The sequence below is a fragment of the Chelonia mydas genome, chromosome 2, assembly GCF_015237465.2.
Source record: "Chelonia mydas isolate rCheMyd1 chromosome 2, rCheMyd1.pri.v2, whole genome shotgun sequence".
NCBI classification, from domain to species: domain Eukaryota; kingdom Metazoa; phylum Chordata; order Testudines; family Cheloniidae; genus Chelonia; species Chelonia mydas.
This window is the reverse complement of record NC_057850.1, coordinates 101,901,113-101,918,134: the sequence shown is the minus strand read 5'-3', so window position 1 is coordinate 101,918,134 and position 17,022 is coordinate 101,901,113. Positions and strand designations below refer to the sequence as shown.

The following is a 17,022-nucleotide window of genomic DNA, read 5'->3' as shown; positions in this document are numbered from 1 at the left end:
AGACTGCAGTGGGGAGCGAGGACTCCCCCCAGCCCTCTCTTGCCTCAGCAGCTCGGGGCTGGGCGAGAGGCCCCTCTTCTGGGCCATGGCAGATCCGGTGAGGCTGGGATGTGGGAGGGGCTCCTGTCCCTGGCCATGGCAGCTCCAGTGGGGCGGGGCTGGGCCAGTGGGCTCGCTGTGGCTGCACAGCTTACAGGGAACTTCATCCCTGACCTCTTGTGCAATCTAATTCTGTATAAAGAGGGCTAGAGAACATCAGTATTGCCCGTGCTTCCTCACAAAACAGTAATAGTCTCCAACATCCTTTTTTCAGCAGTGTCTAGAATCTCAAGATGAGAGAGGAAGGCATATCTGAGATTCCTGCCGCTCCTTCAACAAAACCAACGCTCTTATGGTTTGAACTGCTCTCTGTGCCAGAGACTGCTTGCTCTCTCAGTCTTTGAGCTCTGGATCCTTTTAGTATTCCACTATACTCTTGTCCTTCTTCCTCCTCTAGCTCCAGTCCTGGGGAAACCATAGACACAGATCTAGTTTCTCCAGGGGCATATTGGCTATTAGAGAAAAACATCCCTTGGAAGCTGAATATCAGCCTTCATCTCCCAAAACATAAAATCCTCAGAGCGTCTGTTCTAAAATCCTGATTCCCTTCACATAAAACAGCACAAAGCTCAGCCAACTCACTCTGTGTAGCTGTGCTACAAATCTCTAAAATTCTGGAGCAAGATCGCAAAATTCCTCAAACTTACTGCTCCATAGCTTTTTCCTTCCAGAGCTGGGCATGGATCTGGAAATGGAGGGCAAGCCTTCTAAGATGCCAGTTTCTAATCCGAGCCTTTTCAGAATCATGACACCCTAGCAGTAAGATTCACCAGTGCTTGTACATGGCACTTTGCCTGGTCTGTAATATCTTTATCCTCTATTACAGCTAATTCATGTTTCTCTACCTGTTGTCAAAATTTTATTTTTAATGCATTGCATGCAATAAACAAACAATCCATTGCCACTCCCTTTAACTTTCAGCTCTTACGCTGCTTATCATTAGCTTTGTACTCAATGAATACACAAACCCAAAAGGATCTGGCTGGTCTGCTGCATTCACCATGATGTCCAGACACCCCCCGCTCCCACATGACTGGCAAGGTAAGACTTCTTTTAAAGTCACCAAAATTGCTTGTTCCCTCTGGAACCCGGACATGGTAAACCTCTAAGTGTCCTTTCCTAGGGCTTCTGTACCACTAGTTTCTGAGGAAGTGTTCCTCACTCAGTACAGTTACTAGTGTAAATATTAACTCATATCAAAGTTTATATATCAGCAACCTGACTCAGTTTCCCCAATATCCTTATTTGAAACTTAGGCCCCTCTTTGGACCAGAATCAATATAAGGTGGAGGCTACGTTCATTCTTTTCGGTTACTTGAATCAAGAATAGGTGCTCGGTCAGCTTTCAAATACTCTTCTGAAGGTCTGTGGTCTCTTTGGATCAGAATCAACACAGGTGGAGGTAGATGCCCATTCACCTCCCACACTCCTCTTCAGTACCAGAATCAAAGGTAGGTGCACGGTCATCTCCTCTCTTTCGGGTATGCTACCACCTGGCAGTCCCCGAGGAATGTTATGTCTCTGGCCAGTCACTACGGCCTTTACGACTGTGGGAAGATGCTGGACCCAACCGTCAGATGCTTGTTGATATCTCAGCGTACCCAGACGGTCTCAGATTTATGTCCTTGAGCCAGTACCGGGTTTCTACAGCCTCCAGTACCAACAAAAAACATTAAATCATATACTTAAAAAATAATTTCCCCTACATACCGCTACAAATGTGTTTAATGCAGCTGCTAGCAAACAGAAGGCACTCTGGATTGATAAGCAGTGCTCTGTTTGCAAAACAATCCCACCGACTGTTTCAAAACACTTTGCAGCTGGGTGCAGAATGTATCAAGGATTCTGTGAGAAGTGCTCTGGAGCTTTCTGGACTTTCTCACTCCGCAGTGAACCCCCATATCACACAACAGGCACCCCACAGTCCTGCTGTGGTCACCAACCTGTAACTTTGATGTGTTCTCAGTTACTTGTATAAAGATAAGAAATAGACCCAAACTGAACTCTTTAAGGTTTAAGCCTCTTGGGCAGTTACAGGTCATTTAATTTAGCGGAGGACTGTGAATGACACAATGAATAACAGAATTAAAGACTTTATTTAAAATAAAATAGTTAAAGCAAACGGGCATTACAATATATCCACACACTGCATTTAAATGCACATTCCAAGATGAACTGGTGCATTCAGGTGTGATCAGTCCCTGGATGAGAATGGGTATATAATGCTGCCTCTAATGGTACCTGGATGGTAGATGAATACACTACTCTGAAGTTAGTGAACTATCCTTTTTATAATCAATTATAAAACACCCCTTAATTAATTAATCCATATCTACATTTCTGCTACCATATTTAATCTTCCATACTCTAAAACCCAATATCTTCTACTACTTTATTGTCCATTAATATAAAAACTCATTCTAATTACCATTTACATCAATGCAAATTCTGCAGTTACTGATATTCCAAAACATCCAAACATTCCCCTACAAGACCTGCTAAAACCAGTTAACACAAAAACGTATTTCCTACACGACCCAAGGTTATGCCATGTGTCATTTCTATTGATATCTCTTAGTCACCCATGCTAATATCCTTAGCTTTAGCTAATTTGAAGTCTAAACTTTAGGCCTAAAGGCCTGTTCCCTACTTACACTTCAGCAAGCATTTACCTTAAGCACTGAAGCAAGCATTACCTTATAGGCTGCAGTTGAAAGGGAGCCCAATGTGCATCTGAATTGATAAGAATAGAAAGAGGTGAGTAGGATGAAGAAAAGTTTGTTAAAGCATTTGGCAATCGGGATCAACAGAGAAAGGAGAACAAGACTGACAGAAGAAAGTTCCCCCAAGTGACAGGAGTGTGTACAGCATGGCTAGAGGCAAAGAATGGGATAAGCCCAAGGGACCAGGGCCAGATAAGCTGTGAAGTGACCCAACAGGTGGAGAATGACTTGGCAAATGAGGAAGATAGGATATGGGAGACTACACAGAGGGGGCAGGGGAATTGAAATCATGCACTTTTTGTGCGCAAGAAACTGTGCACATCTGTTATTGCTTTCAGTTTTCTCACTGAAATACCAGACAGCAATTAGATATAATATACTTTACATTTTTATTTTGCCTGTTTACCTGGTTTAGCTACAAGTGACTATTTCTATATTTAAAAAAATCTGCTTTTTAGTATTTCTATTTCAGGTATTTTATAAAAATAAGTGTTTACATTTTTATACTTTAACTGCTTCATAAATATTAATATAATTTTTGTTATCGGATAAGCGTGATTTAATAGTTTATGGGAAATTTGAGATTTTTCATCTGCAGATTGGTTCCATGCAACACTTGGGGAGTTGCCAGGACCACGCCACCTATGCACAAAACCTGCTAGCAGAAGTATTTGTATACTTGGAGCCTTTCAGCTCAGTCTCCGATCATTGACTAAGAACCCTTCCAGTGACTCCTGAATGGAAGAATGCCTGGGCATCACTTGGTATCTTCATTATGATACCACAGGTCTCATGAGGTGTCTACACATAAAAATGTGAAGGCATGTCACGGTTCTATTAAAAAATAAGAATGGGTTTTATTAAGCACTGCTTGAGAAAAGGAGGAAAAATGGAGTACAGCTACAGATCTTACAATGAACAAAATTGCTCCTCTCTTTTCGGTTTCTGGCAAAGTTGTTAGAACACGAGAAAGCAGTCTCCTCTGGAGGGTTAGAGAAGTGACATAAGTCAAATTGAGAGTTTAACGGGGCAGCATGTACTGTATCCTCATTCTGTGGCCATTTCCATGCCTAGTACCATTAGTCAAAGCAGCACTGCATGGTCAGTTTAACTCAGATGATCTAAGTGGGATTCTGCTTTTTACATTAGCACTAAGGGTTCCTTCCTGGCAGCAGGTTATTGTTGAGGATCTAATGCACAGAAATAGGTCAAGCAGATAGCTTGTTTTTCCGAAACAAAGATTTGCCCTATGGATGTGAAATTACATTTGGAACAGTAAGCCAAGGCATATAGGTCATTTGTATAGGAGTTTTAGAAGCCATGTCATAAAGCACATTTGTAACCCGAGTAAGATACTTGTATCTTGAAGAGAAAAAAAAAAGGCAGAAGTTAGTGGTAGCAAATGACAGCTTCATACATCTAGTGCCTTCGTACCAGCAGTTTAGCCAGGACATTTTTTTTGTGCCCTCTTGAAATTTCAGTTACAATCACAAAATAAATTTGGTGACTGGCTTACAAGAAACGGCTCTCCGAATGACAGCGAGATTCTGCTTTAAGACAAAAGCAAGATTAATCTCTCTTGGCTTTCTCAGAGATAGGCAATAGATTGGTACGTTCTGAAAACTCACTGGTAGCCACGGGTCCTGAAAAATATTTATGCTATTATTGTATTATAGCTATCTGAATGCATTATGTTAAAGAACAAAATATTCTGTGAAATACTTAGTCTTTTCTTAATTTGCAGAACTGTCTGGCTTTGACTTCAGCTGTGTTCTATGGAGCTGACTTCCCCAGCATTGGGGTCTAGGCATGTACTTGGTAGGAGTAAGTTTTGCAGTGCTAGCTCTAGGCTCTTCCAAATCCTGTACCCGACAATGGAAGCTGATCTTAACATAGGTGCAGGTTTCACTATTTGATGAAGGCTCCTACTTCAATGTTTGCACGGGACTCCATATGATCTTGGGCCCGACTGAAGCTTGGTCATTTGTAAGATACTTGCTTAGACGTTCACTGTTGGTTAATCCAAAAGTAGTGATCATAAATAAAATAAGGAAAGGGAAGAGAAAATATATCTTTCATTTCTATATAGCATTCCTCACCCAAAGAGCTTTTCAAACTTTACATCTACAGGAATCACTCCACCCATCACTGAAATGCAGCTACCTTAGAGTGCAACTCAGCATCCATGTAAAAGTTTTCACCTAAATGATGTAACATTGCTTCAATGCTATTTGACAGGCACCACACAAAACCCCCTAAGATACGTAGGACATTCATAGAACATTTTTAAAATTGTGTCACTAAAATAACCTGACTGCTGTTGACTGGATCTTTACATCATCACTTCACATTCAGAGTTGGCTCTAAAATAGCACTCTACATTACAACCAGAAAAGAGCAAGAGTGATTATCCTTTGTGAGTCATCTAATTGAAGTTTATATGTGTGATACCTGTGAGTTCTCCTACTAATCTCAAAACCCCAACAGCATTGAGTTAATGGCACTTGCTGAACTTGAGAGGCCATTCAATGGTAAAGCCGACATTCCATCCTTAAGAAAAACCATTGGGTTTCAAAAGGTAACTAATTTATTTATGGCATAAAGATACAGGGGATATATTCTAAAAAGATGAAGTTCTGCTTAATCACAAGAGAACCTCATCTAGTACCCGAACAGGTTGCACAATGAAAGCTACATAAAACTTTTTGACTACTATTTGACTTCCCATTTTGTTGACAGATTAATTAGTAAGTATTTCTAGATGCCCTTTTACAATCTGACTTGGAGTAGCATTCAGTGTACTCAGAGAGCATTTCAGTGGATAGGTCATTTTAGGCTTAGGCTGTATGAGGGATTGTATGATTGTCCGTTTCTCAGAATGAGGATATTTTAAATGGTCAGAAGTTACTAATGAATCAAATGTTTTCCACAAAAACTCCTGGTTAAGAAAAATATTTTTTGGTGCTCCCCATTAGGAATACCGTCCTTGCATCTTGCTGTGGAAACGTAAGGCAAATGGAACTTGCAATCCCCCAAATGGTTCTATCCCACTTCGTCTCTGATGTGCTCCCCCAAAGAATGGGTATTGGCATGGTTCAAAAGGTAAAAGCTAGAGTGGGCTTGATTGGAGCACCTAATGATCACTTCCCTTCAGATTCTATTTTCATTCATCTATTTCCTATCCAAAGCCATTATATCAATGTTCTCAATTCCCTCGTTACACATTAGCTCATCACTAAGACAGTGGCTACTCTGTCTGGGGTCTGTCAGAACAGCTTGAATTGTGCTATTCTCATAGAGGAGACATTTTCTTAATTATTTTATGGAACAAAAACATTGAGTTCTGCTAAATTTCAGCTTTACTGGAATGGTAAGGTTTTAAATTCTATTTTGGCGATTAGCCTCATGTCCTTTATTGATATTTGCTCATGAAGAGTTCTAAGGCCCCTAGAGGTCAGCAAACTTAAACATTCTGAAAACCAAGCAACGGGGAAATGGGGCTGACTGGAAGGAGAAGTCTATGAAAGGTTCTCACTTCCTCTCCAACAGCTGTCTGCAGAATGAAAAAGATTGAGACTCGCTGCTCTAAGGGATCATAGACAATTCAATATCTGGTGGTGATAAGATGGGGAAATATTTCCCAGATATATTACTTAGTTCAGAAAAAGGATGGAAATCAAGAGTGGAGGTTCCTAATCTGAAGGAAATGTAGCTCCCAAAATGCAGGGAGCCAGCTTTTAAAAAAAATGAGGTGGGCGGGGAGGAATTCTTAGTTTTTATTAAAATAGCCCTGAACTGTGTTTCAAGTAGATCTTTTCTAGTGCCACTTTCCTGCCTCTTCAGTCCCTTCAGTGACGTTACCTTTGCTGTAGAAGCATGGCAGAACAATGCATGGTAATGGAGATTTTACTCCCGTGCTGCAGCAACCACAGAACAGCAAACTCTTAAGCAATCTCAGGGATGCTTAATCCATAAGAACAAACTGGCAATCTGCTCTGGAGCTGATGCAAAATCAATACAATGTGTATAATTAATTAGCACAATTCTCCCTTCACAATGACCTAACATATCAATTCAGTTACATACTTAGTATTTAAAAATTTAAAGACCGAAACCCAAGCCATATACATTAGAAGTCAGAACTGGTTTGGTTTACTAGTCTGATAAGTATCAATACACTTCTCAGTCTGAAACCCAATAGCAGTAAGGGACCTAAAAATGAACAGAAGAATCAAAATGTTATTTCATAGTAACACAATTCCCACCAATGACCCACGGTGTGTTTTAAACATCCACTATATATATAATTTTTCATGGGAAGAAATGGGTTTCATCTGACATCAGAAAAAATTAGCTTTAGCATTTTAGCTCTTTCCCTCCTCTGCAAATACTATTCAACATGCCTGGGCCTTCTATATTTTAAATGGCAGTAAATATTTATATTATCTGAATCTTTTCCACAACGTGCATAATTTTATACAGTATTTATGCATCTTATAAAAATACTGAAAATATTTGAAAAAAGTAATAAAAAGAATGCTCTTTTAGATAATCAAAATACAGATCTTCTGGTCAAATTATTTTGTAACTGTTCTATGTTAGCTTGGATAATGAGCACACTGTAAACTTGGACATTTGAGTATCTATCAAAAAACTAAAGTTTTGCTGTTGCTTCAGAGGATATTCACAATTTTCACAGAGAATAATGCAAAGGTGAGTAGTTTTTTGTGTGATGGAAGCAGGTGAAATATAGTCATTGATTTTTGCAACCCATGAAATGAAAACAGAATTTACAAAATGGATTTTTATTAAATGAAAGAAAATCTGTTTTGTGGGTCAAATATGAAATAGAATATACAAAAACTTTACATCAGATCTCCCAAAGAAATAAAATCCTATCTAGAATAAAGCAGCACGCATTTCTTCCAAGAACACAAATGGGTGAATAAGCTCCTTATGGCAGTACAGGATCACACAGTATGCTGTGCTAAAATTCCAGGTTACCGAGAAGCAAAGTTAAAAATCTAAGTGGTCTCCCTAAAGAGCCTGCTAGTCCACAAAGTAACTTAAGAGCATGAAATTCAGTCATTTTGTATTCTCTTAGAAGCCAGTGACAGGTAGGTCAAGTGCAGAGTTCACAAAGCTTGCATATTACATTCTCAGTTTCTATACAAATATAAATTGTTTTTTATTTTAAAAATTCGTTTATATTTGATAGTATTTAATTGCGGAAAAAAGTACGACCAGATCATCAGGTTCCTGCTGTATTATTCAAGCAATTCCATCCTCTTTGCGGCCTCCTTTCCTTTGAAGCCGGTTACCCAAAACCATACCTTGAGATATTTAAAAAAGTTACTGTATGTTAAATCATAAACCTTTGTACTACTGTCCTGGTGGTATATGAAGGTTCTACAGAGCTCATAACACGTCTTTGGCATAGTACACCAAGTCCCCCTTTAATACTTTTCCTTTTAAAAAAGCATATTTTCCTTTAGTAAAACACCTTAAAAACATCTATTTCTGATTTTGTAAAATAATGTGTCTTGTGTTGCTTTGCAAAATATACACACACATTTTGGAAAAACCTCGAGTACTGACATAAGGGGCTCATTTGAAATCAGATCTGTTACAAGCAGTAAAACAGTTACAAATCTCCTCTCATAAGAATGTCACATGAAGTCATTCAATTCAGCTTCAAGTGCTGCTGCCATTTCATCTGCCTCTGAACTGCTCCCCTCCTCATCTTCGTTGCTGGACTCTTTACTGGATTCACTGGCAGCATCATCTTCATCCAGTTTACGCTTGTGACCCCTGTAAGCGTGGACAAAGAAAATACAAGAACACGATGATCTACTTGCCCATAACAATGGAAAAACAGGCAGCTTAAGGTTTTTGAAGCTGTTATCAGATCTAGGCAAAAGATAAAACACCTGTTTCCTAACAAACAGAACTAGATCACAAACATTTGGTCTTGTAACCACTATTCTATACTGTAAACCTTGATACTGTACACCTAGCTACTGTTAATTTATTATTCCTACTTTCTGAGCAACTAACAAATCAAAGTTTAAAGGACCAACTGAAAAAGTTGTTTTAATTTCCTTCCTTTCCTAGTCATGAAGGAAAAAAGTCTTTTCCCTATAATTTAAATACCAGCAATAAAATATTACTAAGGCAAATTTTCCAGGTAAGTTTTGGGTCTATCTTTTTGTCAAAATGAAATTCAAACTGAAAAGCAAAAATTTTAACGAGGAGGCAAAAATAAATGAAATGCTGCTATATTAGCTGGTGCCTCATAGGAAATACAGAGCAATAGGTACAGATAAAAATAGCAAAGAACAAAACTGGAAATGAGAAGAATTTGAACTAAGATTAGAGACCTTACAAAACAATGAAGAACACCAGCAAAGCCAACAGTTTTATTGTATTTGATAATGTCCTGTAAACGTCTAGTCTAAACTAATTAGAAATAAGCCTCAAAAGGATGATCCCCTTTAAAATTTCTGAGAGGGGATTGCAAGCCTGCATCTTCAGTTCTACTTCTGTTCGTAAAATGAAATGGGCCTGTTTTCCTGATCTTATTCAGGTACAGCTTAAAGAATGATGATGGAAACCTTGAAAGGTCAGATTTTGCCATTTTTGTCCAAAAACTCGTAAGATTTTGATGAGGTAGTTCAATTTAACACTCAAACACTAAACCCTTGTCAGTCTCCTTAGCTCAGTTCTCATATAATGTACAGTACATGCATGAGATAGCATGAGGAGTAAGATAAGTTAACTTCTTCATGAGAACCCAAACCCAAAAACGTGACTGAATCAAAGGGAGCAAATAGCTGTAAAGAGAAGACTCAACCAATCCCCCCAAACAAAAGCTACCTTAAAAATAATAAATGACTTTTTTGTATCCTATATATAAAACCTGGGATACTAAACAGAAGGCAAATATCTTTGGACAGAGAAAGCAAAGGCCTGTTAATGACAATTCACTAGATAGGAGTAGTTCACCACTTCCGTGTCCTTTAGTAGACTCCTTTGGAGTAGCCAAAAAACCAGAGCACAATTCAAACCATTATAACTTTTCATTTTCCACCCTGTTGGGAGGAGCAGTACTTTTGAGCAAGAACACCAAGTCTGGGATGGAGAGAACTACCTTGGAACTGAATTTTCAGGATTGGCAAGGCTAGAAGTCTTTTGGGACTGGCTATGGCTATATCCAGCAGAAGGAGAATCTTCACATTCTTTGGCCATTAATAGTATCACTGAACTCTAAAACTCTCCTAAGCTTTGCGAGGGGTCCTTTCTATAACTGTCATTAGAAGGTAGGCATGCATGAACTGTTCCTACTCGTTAGCCAAAGGGAGAACATACAAACTGCCACTGGATCTTTTTTCTCCTGTGCACAAGACAGGCAGCTCCTTCTTGTGGGGAAGTAATCCACCTTGATTTCCCTGAGTCAAGGAAAAACCTGCTTTGCCAGTTTCTTGTTTACAGAGAACAGCTGGGAATACCTTCATGAGATTCTCCGTCTACAAGAGAGCTATATTTTCTAGCAAGGCATGGAGCTGTCAAGAGGCGTCTTTCTGCATATTGGCCAATTTATAAATTTGTGTGCTTCCCCACAAGAGGGTTGACCATGTTCCTCTTTCATGTAACAGCCAACTGCTTGTTTTGTCTGTTTGGATTAATACTGCTAGACTGCAAATTTTTGAGTCTCCAAAGAATTAAGCACAGTCTTTATAGGAGGTTGAAATGCATCCTAGATTCCTCAAAGAATCATGTTCCTGGGTGTGAAAGCTCACCAAGGAAGCTCTTACACATCAACTGTGATACATCCATAATCAGAAGTATTTGGTTCTGAGGTCCACTTCTCTTGCCAAGAAGGAATTTGAGTCCGTATAGATTACCCTCAGATGGCCACACCAGCAAAGGATAAAGCTGTGCGCGCTTTAGTATGTCTGGGCTTCAATGTATTAGAAATAAAGAACCTTAGAGATGCCATATCCCTGGTGGTAATGTGTACTATCTCATCAACAATCAAGACAGAGATGAACATGTACAGTGGGTTTCTCTTAAATTAAGAGCCCCCCACTTTTTTAACCATTAGGTAGGGTAATACTGGCCTGTGCATGTGTCCACAACACATAAAATGGTGAATAACTCTAGTTCAATTAATATTTATCTATCAGCAAAAAGGAAAAGAGACATTTATTCAGAGTGCCCACTGTACCTTCAAGAGTAGAGAGATGTAGTATACTGCAACAAGTACACTTTGAAAAACAATATTCTGAACTGTGCATTCCAAAAACATATAGATATGAACAGACCGGGATATGAGCTTGTAAGCCTGTCAGAGATCCACAGCAATGAAATTAGTATAATTTTTTTTGAGCAATTCAATGTATTCTTCCTTTGGAAAGAAGCTTCAGAAGTTCTCTGAAGTCCAGATCCTTTGATATGATGGAGTCTGTACATGAGATGTTGGTAACCTTTTAACTCCTCTTCCTTACCTTTTTTCAAGGAAGATGACAAGATAGGCTCACCTCAAATCCCAAAATAAAAACCTTAAGGGAAGTGGAGTGGGTTGTGTTACCTTATTTGTGCCTTCATCTTATACCAGTAGGACCAAAACACCTTTCCCCAGAAACACTGCTGGTGCATCACTGCCTGTTACCTCACTCTTCTTTTGGGGAATAGGGCGTGGTGGTGATAATGGCACATGGAGGCATCCTGAGTTTTGAGGTTCAATTTTGGACCAAAACTCCAAATAAGGCTAAATGAAATGAGGTGAAAAGCTTTGCCCAGGACTGATCTGAATGCATCATTCTTGTAAATAACCCTGACCTTTTTGGGGGTGGGGGAAGGAGGGTATTGCAGTACCCTGGATACAGACTCACGCATAGTAAAAAAGGATTTCTCAGATGTATTAATCACCTCTACACAGCATTTATTAGCATACAATTAAGATGAGAAGCGCTGTGACTAAAACTGCCCAATAGATATCTTTGAACATTTCCATTAAAAACTGTATAAACAACATGTGCAGGCAGGGTTTTGCTTGCTCACTGATTTCAGCCTTTGAAGATACAGCTCTCTTTTGGTCATTACAGGTATCTATTAGTTGAGCAAAATGACTTGTAGAATTAGCTGTTTTTTGACACAATTCTATTCTACAAATTAATTTTCATGATGCTTTAAGGGATACTGCTGACATATTTCTTTCCCCCCCATTCGGTTGTACTGAACTGAGCCCTTGGAAACGTGGAAGATTAAATGCAATATATCCTGTCAGTTCTTATTCTGATGAAAAAAAGATAGAATGACAGCTCCACTCAGATGAATTTAGATTCGAAAACTTTCTAACTCACTGAAAAGAAACCTCCAAGCCAACTATCAGTCTTCTGCTACAATGTAGGGAAATCCATTGAGAATATGTTTGTTCTCATTAAGACAAACACCTTTGACAAATTTGTGCTCTACCAACAGTACCTTTACAGCCATTCAAAAACATTTAAATTAGTATTATGAAATCAAGCCAGAGCTAGTTTGGGTAGAGGAAAAGGGGCATCGATAAAATAATGTATTTTATATTTGTAAATTTAGACAATAGATATAACATTACTTGAATAATTTATAACCCTAAGAGAAAAGCAGCACATTCCCATGATGGCATAAAACAATCTGTTAACAAGCAGTTTGTAATGTATATTTTCCTCATGAATTCATGTCCACTCCTCGTTATTTCCAGATTCTATGCATTGCACTTTAAATGGAAGGTTTTTTAATTTCCTCTTAATGATAAAGAGAATGTATCAGCCTTATGCGTGCAGGGAATACAATTAGCTTGCCTTTTAAAGGTAACTTCTGTTTACTATTAAACAATATGGAAGCATCAAATAAGAAAAACAAAAACACTGACAGCCATAAACCATCTTGAACACTCATTTTTAAAAGTAATCTTCAATAAATATTTACTTAGCTAAGATTAACTGATTGCTGAATTTTTCCTTTAAACTCCAAATATTGACACAAAAATGAGTTTCAATAAAAAGTAAACTTCTAAAACTGCACAGATTCACTCCCCCACCTAGTAACTTCTAAAACTGGTTATATATTTATATGTAGTCTCATTTTAAAAAAATAAAAATAAGGCTGCTCTCTGTGTGGATCACACAAAAGCCCACAGATTAAATGGATTTAGCCTTCAACAAGAATCAGTAGGGGCATTGCCAGCAGATCGAGGGACGTGATCGTTTCCCTCTATTCGACACTGGTGAGGCCTCATCTGGAGTACTGTGTCCAGTTTTGGGCCCCACACTACAAGAAGGATGTGGAAAAATTGGAAAGCATCCAGCGGAGGGCAACAAAAATGATTAGGGGACTGGAACACATGACTTATCAGGAGAGGCAGAGGGAACTGGGATTGTTTAGTCTGCAGAAGATAAGAATGAGGGGGGATTTGATAGCTGCTCTCAACTACCTGAAAGTAGCTTCCAAAGAGGATGGATCTAGACTGTTCTCAGTGGTACCAGATGACAGAACAAGGAGTAATGGTCTCAAGTTGCAGTGGGGGAGGTTTAAGTTCGATATTAGGAAAAAAATTTTCACTAGGAGGGTGGTGAAGCACTGGAATGGGTTACCTATGGAGGTGGTGGAATCTCCTTCCTTTGAAGTTTTTAAGGTCAGGTTTGACAAAGCCCTGGTTGGGATGATTTAGTCGGGGATTGGTCCTGCTTTGAGCAGGGGGTTGGACTTCTGAGGTCCCTTCTAACCCTGATATTCTATGACTACTGAAAGCATGTGGTGAGAAAATTTTGCTTTGAATCTAACAGTTTGTTAAATTAAGCATCAGTAAGCATTTCTGATTATGCCTCATTAATTGTACTCACATAAAAATCTCTCTTTGTAGTTAATACACTTGTTTTATCTAATCTAGTGTGTTTAAGATGAAGTGTCTGGATAACTATTTAAAATAATGAGCTGGCATATTATTCCCCTAAAGGAATAATTGGACTTAATATATTTGTACTGTCGAGAAAATGGCTGGGCACTAGAGGACATACATTTCTGGGGGAAGATCTGGGACTGGGTGTGTGTTGGGGTTACCCTGCAGCATAACCAAGGCTAGTAAAAGCTAAGGTGTGGCTGGCTGGCTGCAGCACACAAACATAAGATTTACATGCTGGAGGCTGTTTGTGAACAGTCCAGGTTGGAGGCTACAGCAGCAAAGCATTGTAAAGGGCACCGCATGTTACAGGGTAGGGGTGACATGGGTAATCATTAGTCTGGAGTATAGCCCAGGTATGTCACACTCTTGTTTAAGGAAAAAAGTTTTTTAGTTATGCTAATGCAAACATAACTATGACAAGCTCAGTCTTATTCTTGTTCATATTTAGATGCAAAACAGAAGTTCTGTCCTTCAGAATGGTTCTGCAGCTGTGGAACTGAAATCTTAAGGGAGTACTTTCCTCTTTAGGGTCAGCTGTGTAATGGCTATGGTTAGTTCTCATGCCATCTCTTGGACAGTTTAGAGGCTACTGAATATGTTATGTTCTGCCCTGAGCCAAATCTGGCGGGTTACAGGATAGGATGCCTGGTCTCTGTCAATGCTGTCCAACCATTGTGTTTTTAGGTCTTCGGGCAGGAGGGGTCTTTTCCATCCTACTTTCACTTGGTCAAAGTCGAAGATGGTTCTCACAAGGAACTTGGTAGGCATTCAGAGCAGATAACCATAGCACCTTAGAGTGTTGGACAGCCATTTGAGAGTGGGACCTATTTAATTAGAAACAGATCTTGTCATTTGATGTGAATTGATGTTTTTGATCATTCAGAGATGCTTCATCTAAATGGTGTCCAACTTCTTTTCAATCTTGACAGTGAGAGGCTATATTTCAGTCCCATAGGTCCAAATACTGACCACCAATATATCCTCAGCTTCACCTCTCTATTTATCAGGGTGTTTATTACCTGCTCAGAAGCTAGAGCCTGCTATGTGTTTGAAATTGCTGATCTGAAAAATTTTGGTTTTAACCCCAATTAATTTTCAGGCTGACTTTTGCCGCTGATGTTTCCAGGACTAAGTGCCGCAACTAGCTATTCCATTTATTTGATAATTAGCACTACGTTGCCAGCAAAGTCAGCGACAGTGAGGTTCTTATCCTCAAGACATATGCCTAAAATGCATTTGCTCAAGGTGTGGTCAAGCAGGTAATCTAGGATAACACTGAAGACATTGGGGGCGGCAATACATTCCTGTCGAATTTGGAGGAAGGCGGTTCTTTTCCCATTTACGAGAACGGAGCTTGAGCAGTCATCACATGGGAGACAGAACATTAGCGGCTATGGGCCAACTGAACTCTGTTCAGGTGTGTGGAATCTGACTACACGTTCAAGTCTCTGTGAATGACTATTCTATTGTTTACCAGCAGCCACAGAAATCTTGTAAGGAGCTGCACAAGCCCAAACAGAACAATAGGCTGACAGCTCTGAAGTGGAGTTGGCAGCTGGGCTGCAGGTCTCCAATACACCCCTACGCAACCAGGAAACGTAGGGAAAATGGCCAAGTCCCTTAGCCCAGAAGAGAACACTGCCCTCTGTGGCAGCTCCATAGGAATTACTGCAACATCAGAACTACAGTAGTCTCTGAGAGGTCTTGAAAGGGCAATTTAAAGGCTTGGTAGGGAGAAATTAATTTGCATGAGTTCACTGCCCCCCTTCATGGGTTATAAAGGTCCAGACCGTAGGCAACAGAGCAGATTTATAGCAGTCCTTTCTGTCACCAGATTAGTTTGCCTGGCATGAAGCTCCCGTATGCGGTAGTCAGAGGCTTCTCTGCCTCTCACTGCCATGTCACAGAGTCATGGGCTCAGCCCTTAATAATTTTGAAAGACACTGAACTGATATCCTCCATACAGTACATCCTTGGACAGGCACAGTACAGGCAACAGCAGTGCAAGATTCCCCACACTGCCCCAATCATGATTCTGAATTCTAATCCGGAAAGGCCACCTAAATCTCTATGTCCACACAGTCTATAGCCTTCAAATTGAATCTGTGCACAAGAGAGAGAATAGCAATGGTAAGCTTTGTAATATGATACTCAGTGCACTAGGAAAATGACTGAAGGCTTGTAGACACAGTTCTTTAGTCTGCACCACAGGGATGTAAATTTAAGTCTGCATTAGTGTGTCATATGCTAATTAGCCTGTGTGGACCCTGCTGGCGCGCACTAAAAATTCTTTAGTGCACATTAATGTAGCCTTCCTTCACACAGTACTATGTTAATGCTCACTACTCACTGGGGAACACTAAAGCATGCATAAGCAGGATTCACACAGGCCAGTTAGTGAACACCACACTAGCTAGGAATAAAATGTACACCCCTCTGGTGAGGACTAAAGCACCACGTGAACAAGCCATGTATGAAAACAACTCATTTAGATAGCCCAGTCCTCATGCAGTAACATTTACCCTACAATCACTACTGAGCTGGCATGAATTAGAACAGATAAACTAGAAAATACCTTACTCTGTATCATAGTACAAATCCCCCACAGCCTAACACTTGGCTAATTGGATTAAAACTAATGAAGCACAGAGGCTTGAAAGGGATGTTGGCTGTACATGTTCTGGGTATTAACAGTTTTTTGATTATATTTTTTTAAGGACAAATTACATAATTAGCTACCAACCAGATATGTTGAAGTTTTCAATTATATTTTCTTGACATAAGATAAGTGACACCACCTTTCATGTATATTTAATGCAATTTTAGCTGCTAATCTACAACGTCAACAAAGGCATGATACCATTCAATTAAAAGAAAAAACTCTGAACTTGTCACTTTTTTCCTCTTAAGCTCAACAAACAATTCCTGCAGGACTGGAGAATGATATCCAAGAAAAACACACAGAGAATATTTACTGTATACTACTAGGCCTGGCAGAATTTGATTTTTTTTTTTTTTTTATAATATCAGTGAATAATATTGGGTTATTTTTAAGCAGTTATTTCAATTTATCAATTTTAAAATTTCAGTTGTGCACAATTATGGGGTGGGGGTGGGATCAGACAATAACTATTTAATGACACTAGAGATTGAGATTCAAAAAGTTAAATTATCAACATCACGAGTCAAAATATGCAAAGTAAATATCCTTAAATCAAACACTAATAGATTCTCAAGCAGCATTTTTCTTATTTT

General features: G+C 39.3%; 1 protein-coding gene across 1 annotated transcript in view; it reads right to left on the bottom strand.

Annotated features, from left to right (window-relative positions):
- Window positions 1-7,611: 7,611 nt before the first annotated feature.
- CTDP1 (CTD phosphatase subunit 1) overlaps window positions 7,612-17,022 on the bottom strand; it is a 169,076-nt gene continuing 159,665 nt past the window's right edge. Inside the window, 1 exon segment of the mRNA XM_037892990.2 lies at window positions 7,612-8,633. Within this exon segment, the coding sequence (XP_037748918.1) occupies window positions 8,492-8,633 (142 nt within the window). The 3' untranslated portion in view covers window positions 7,612-8,491.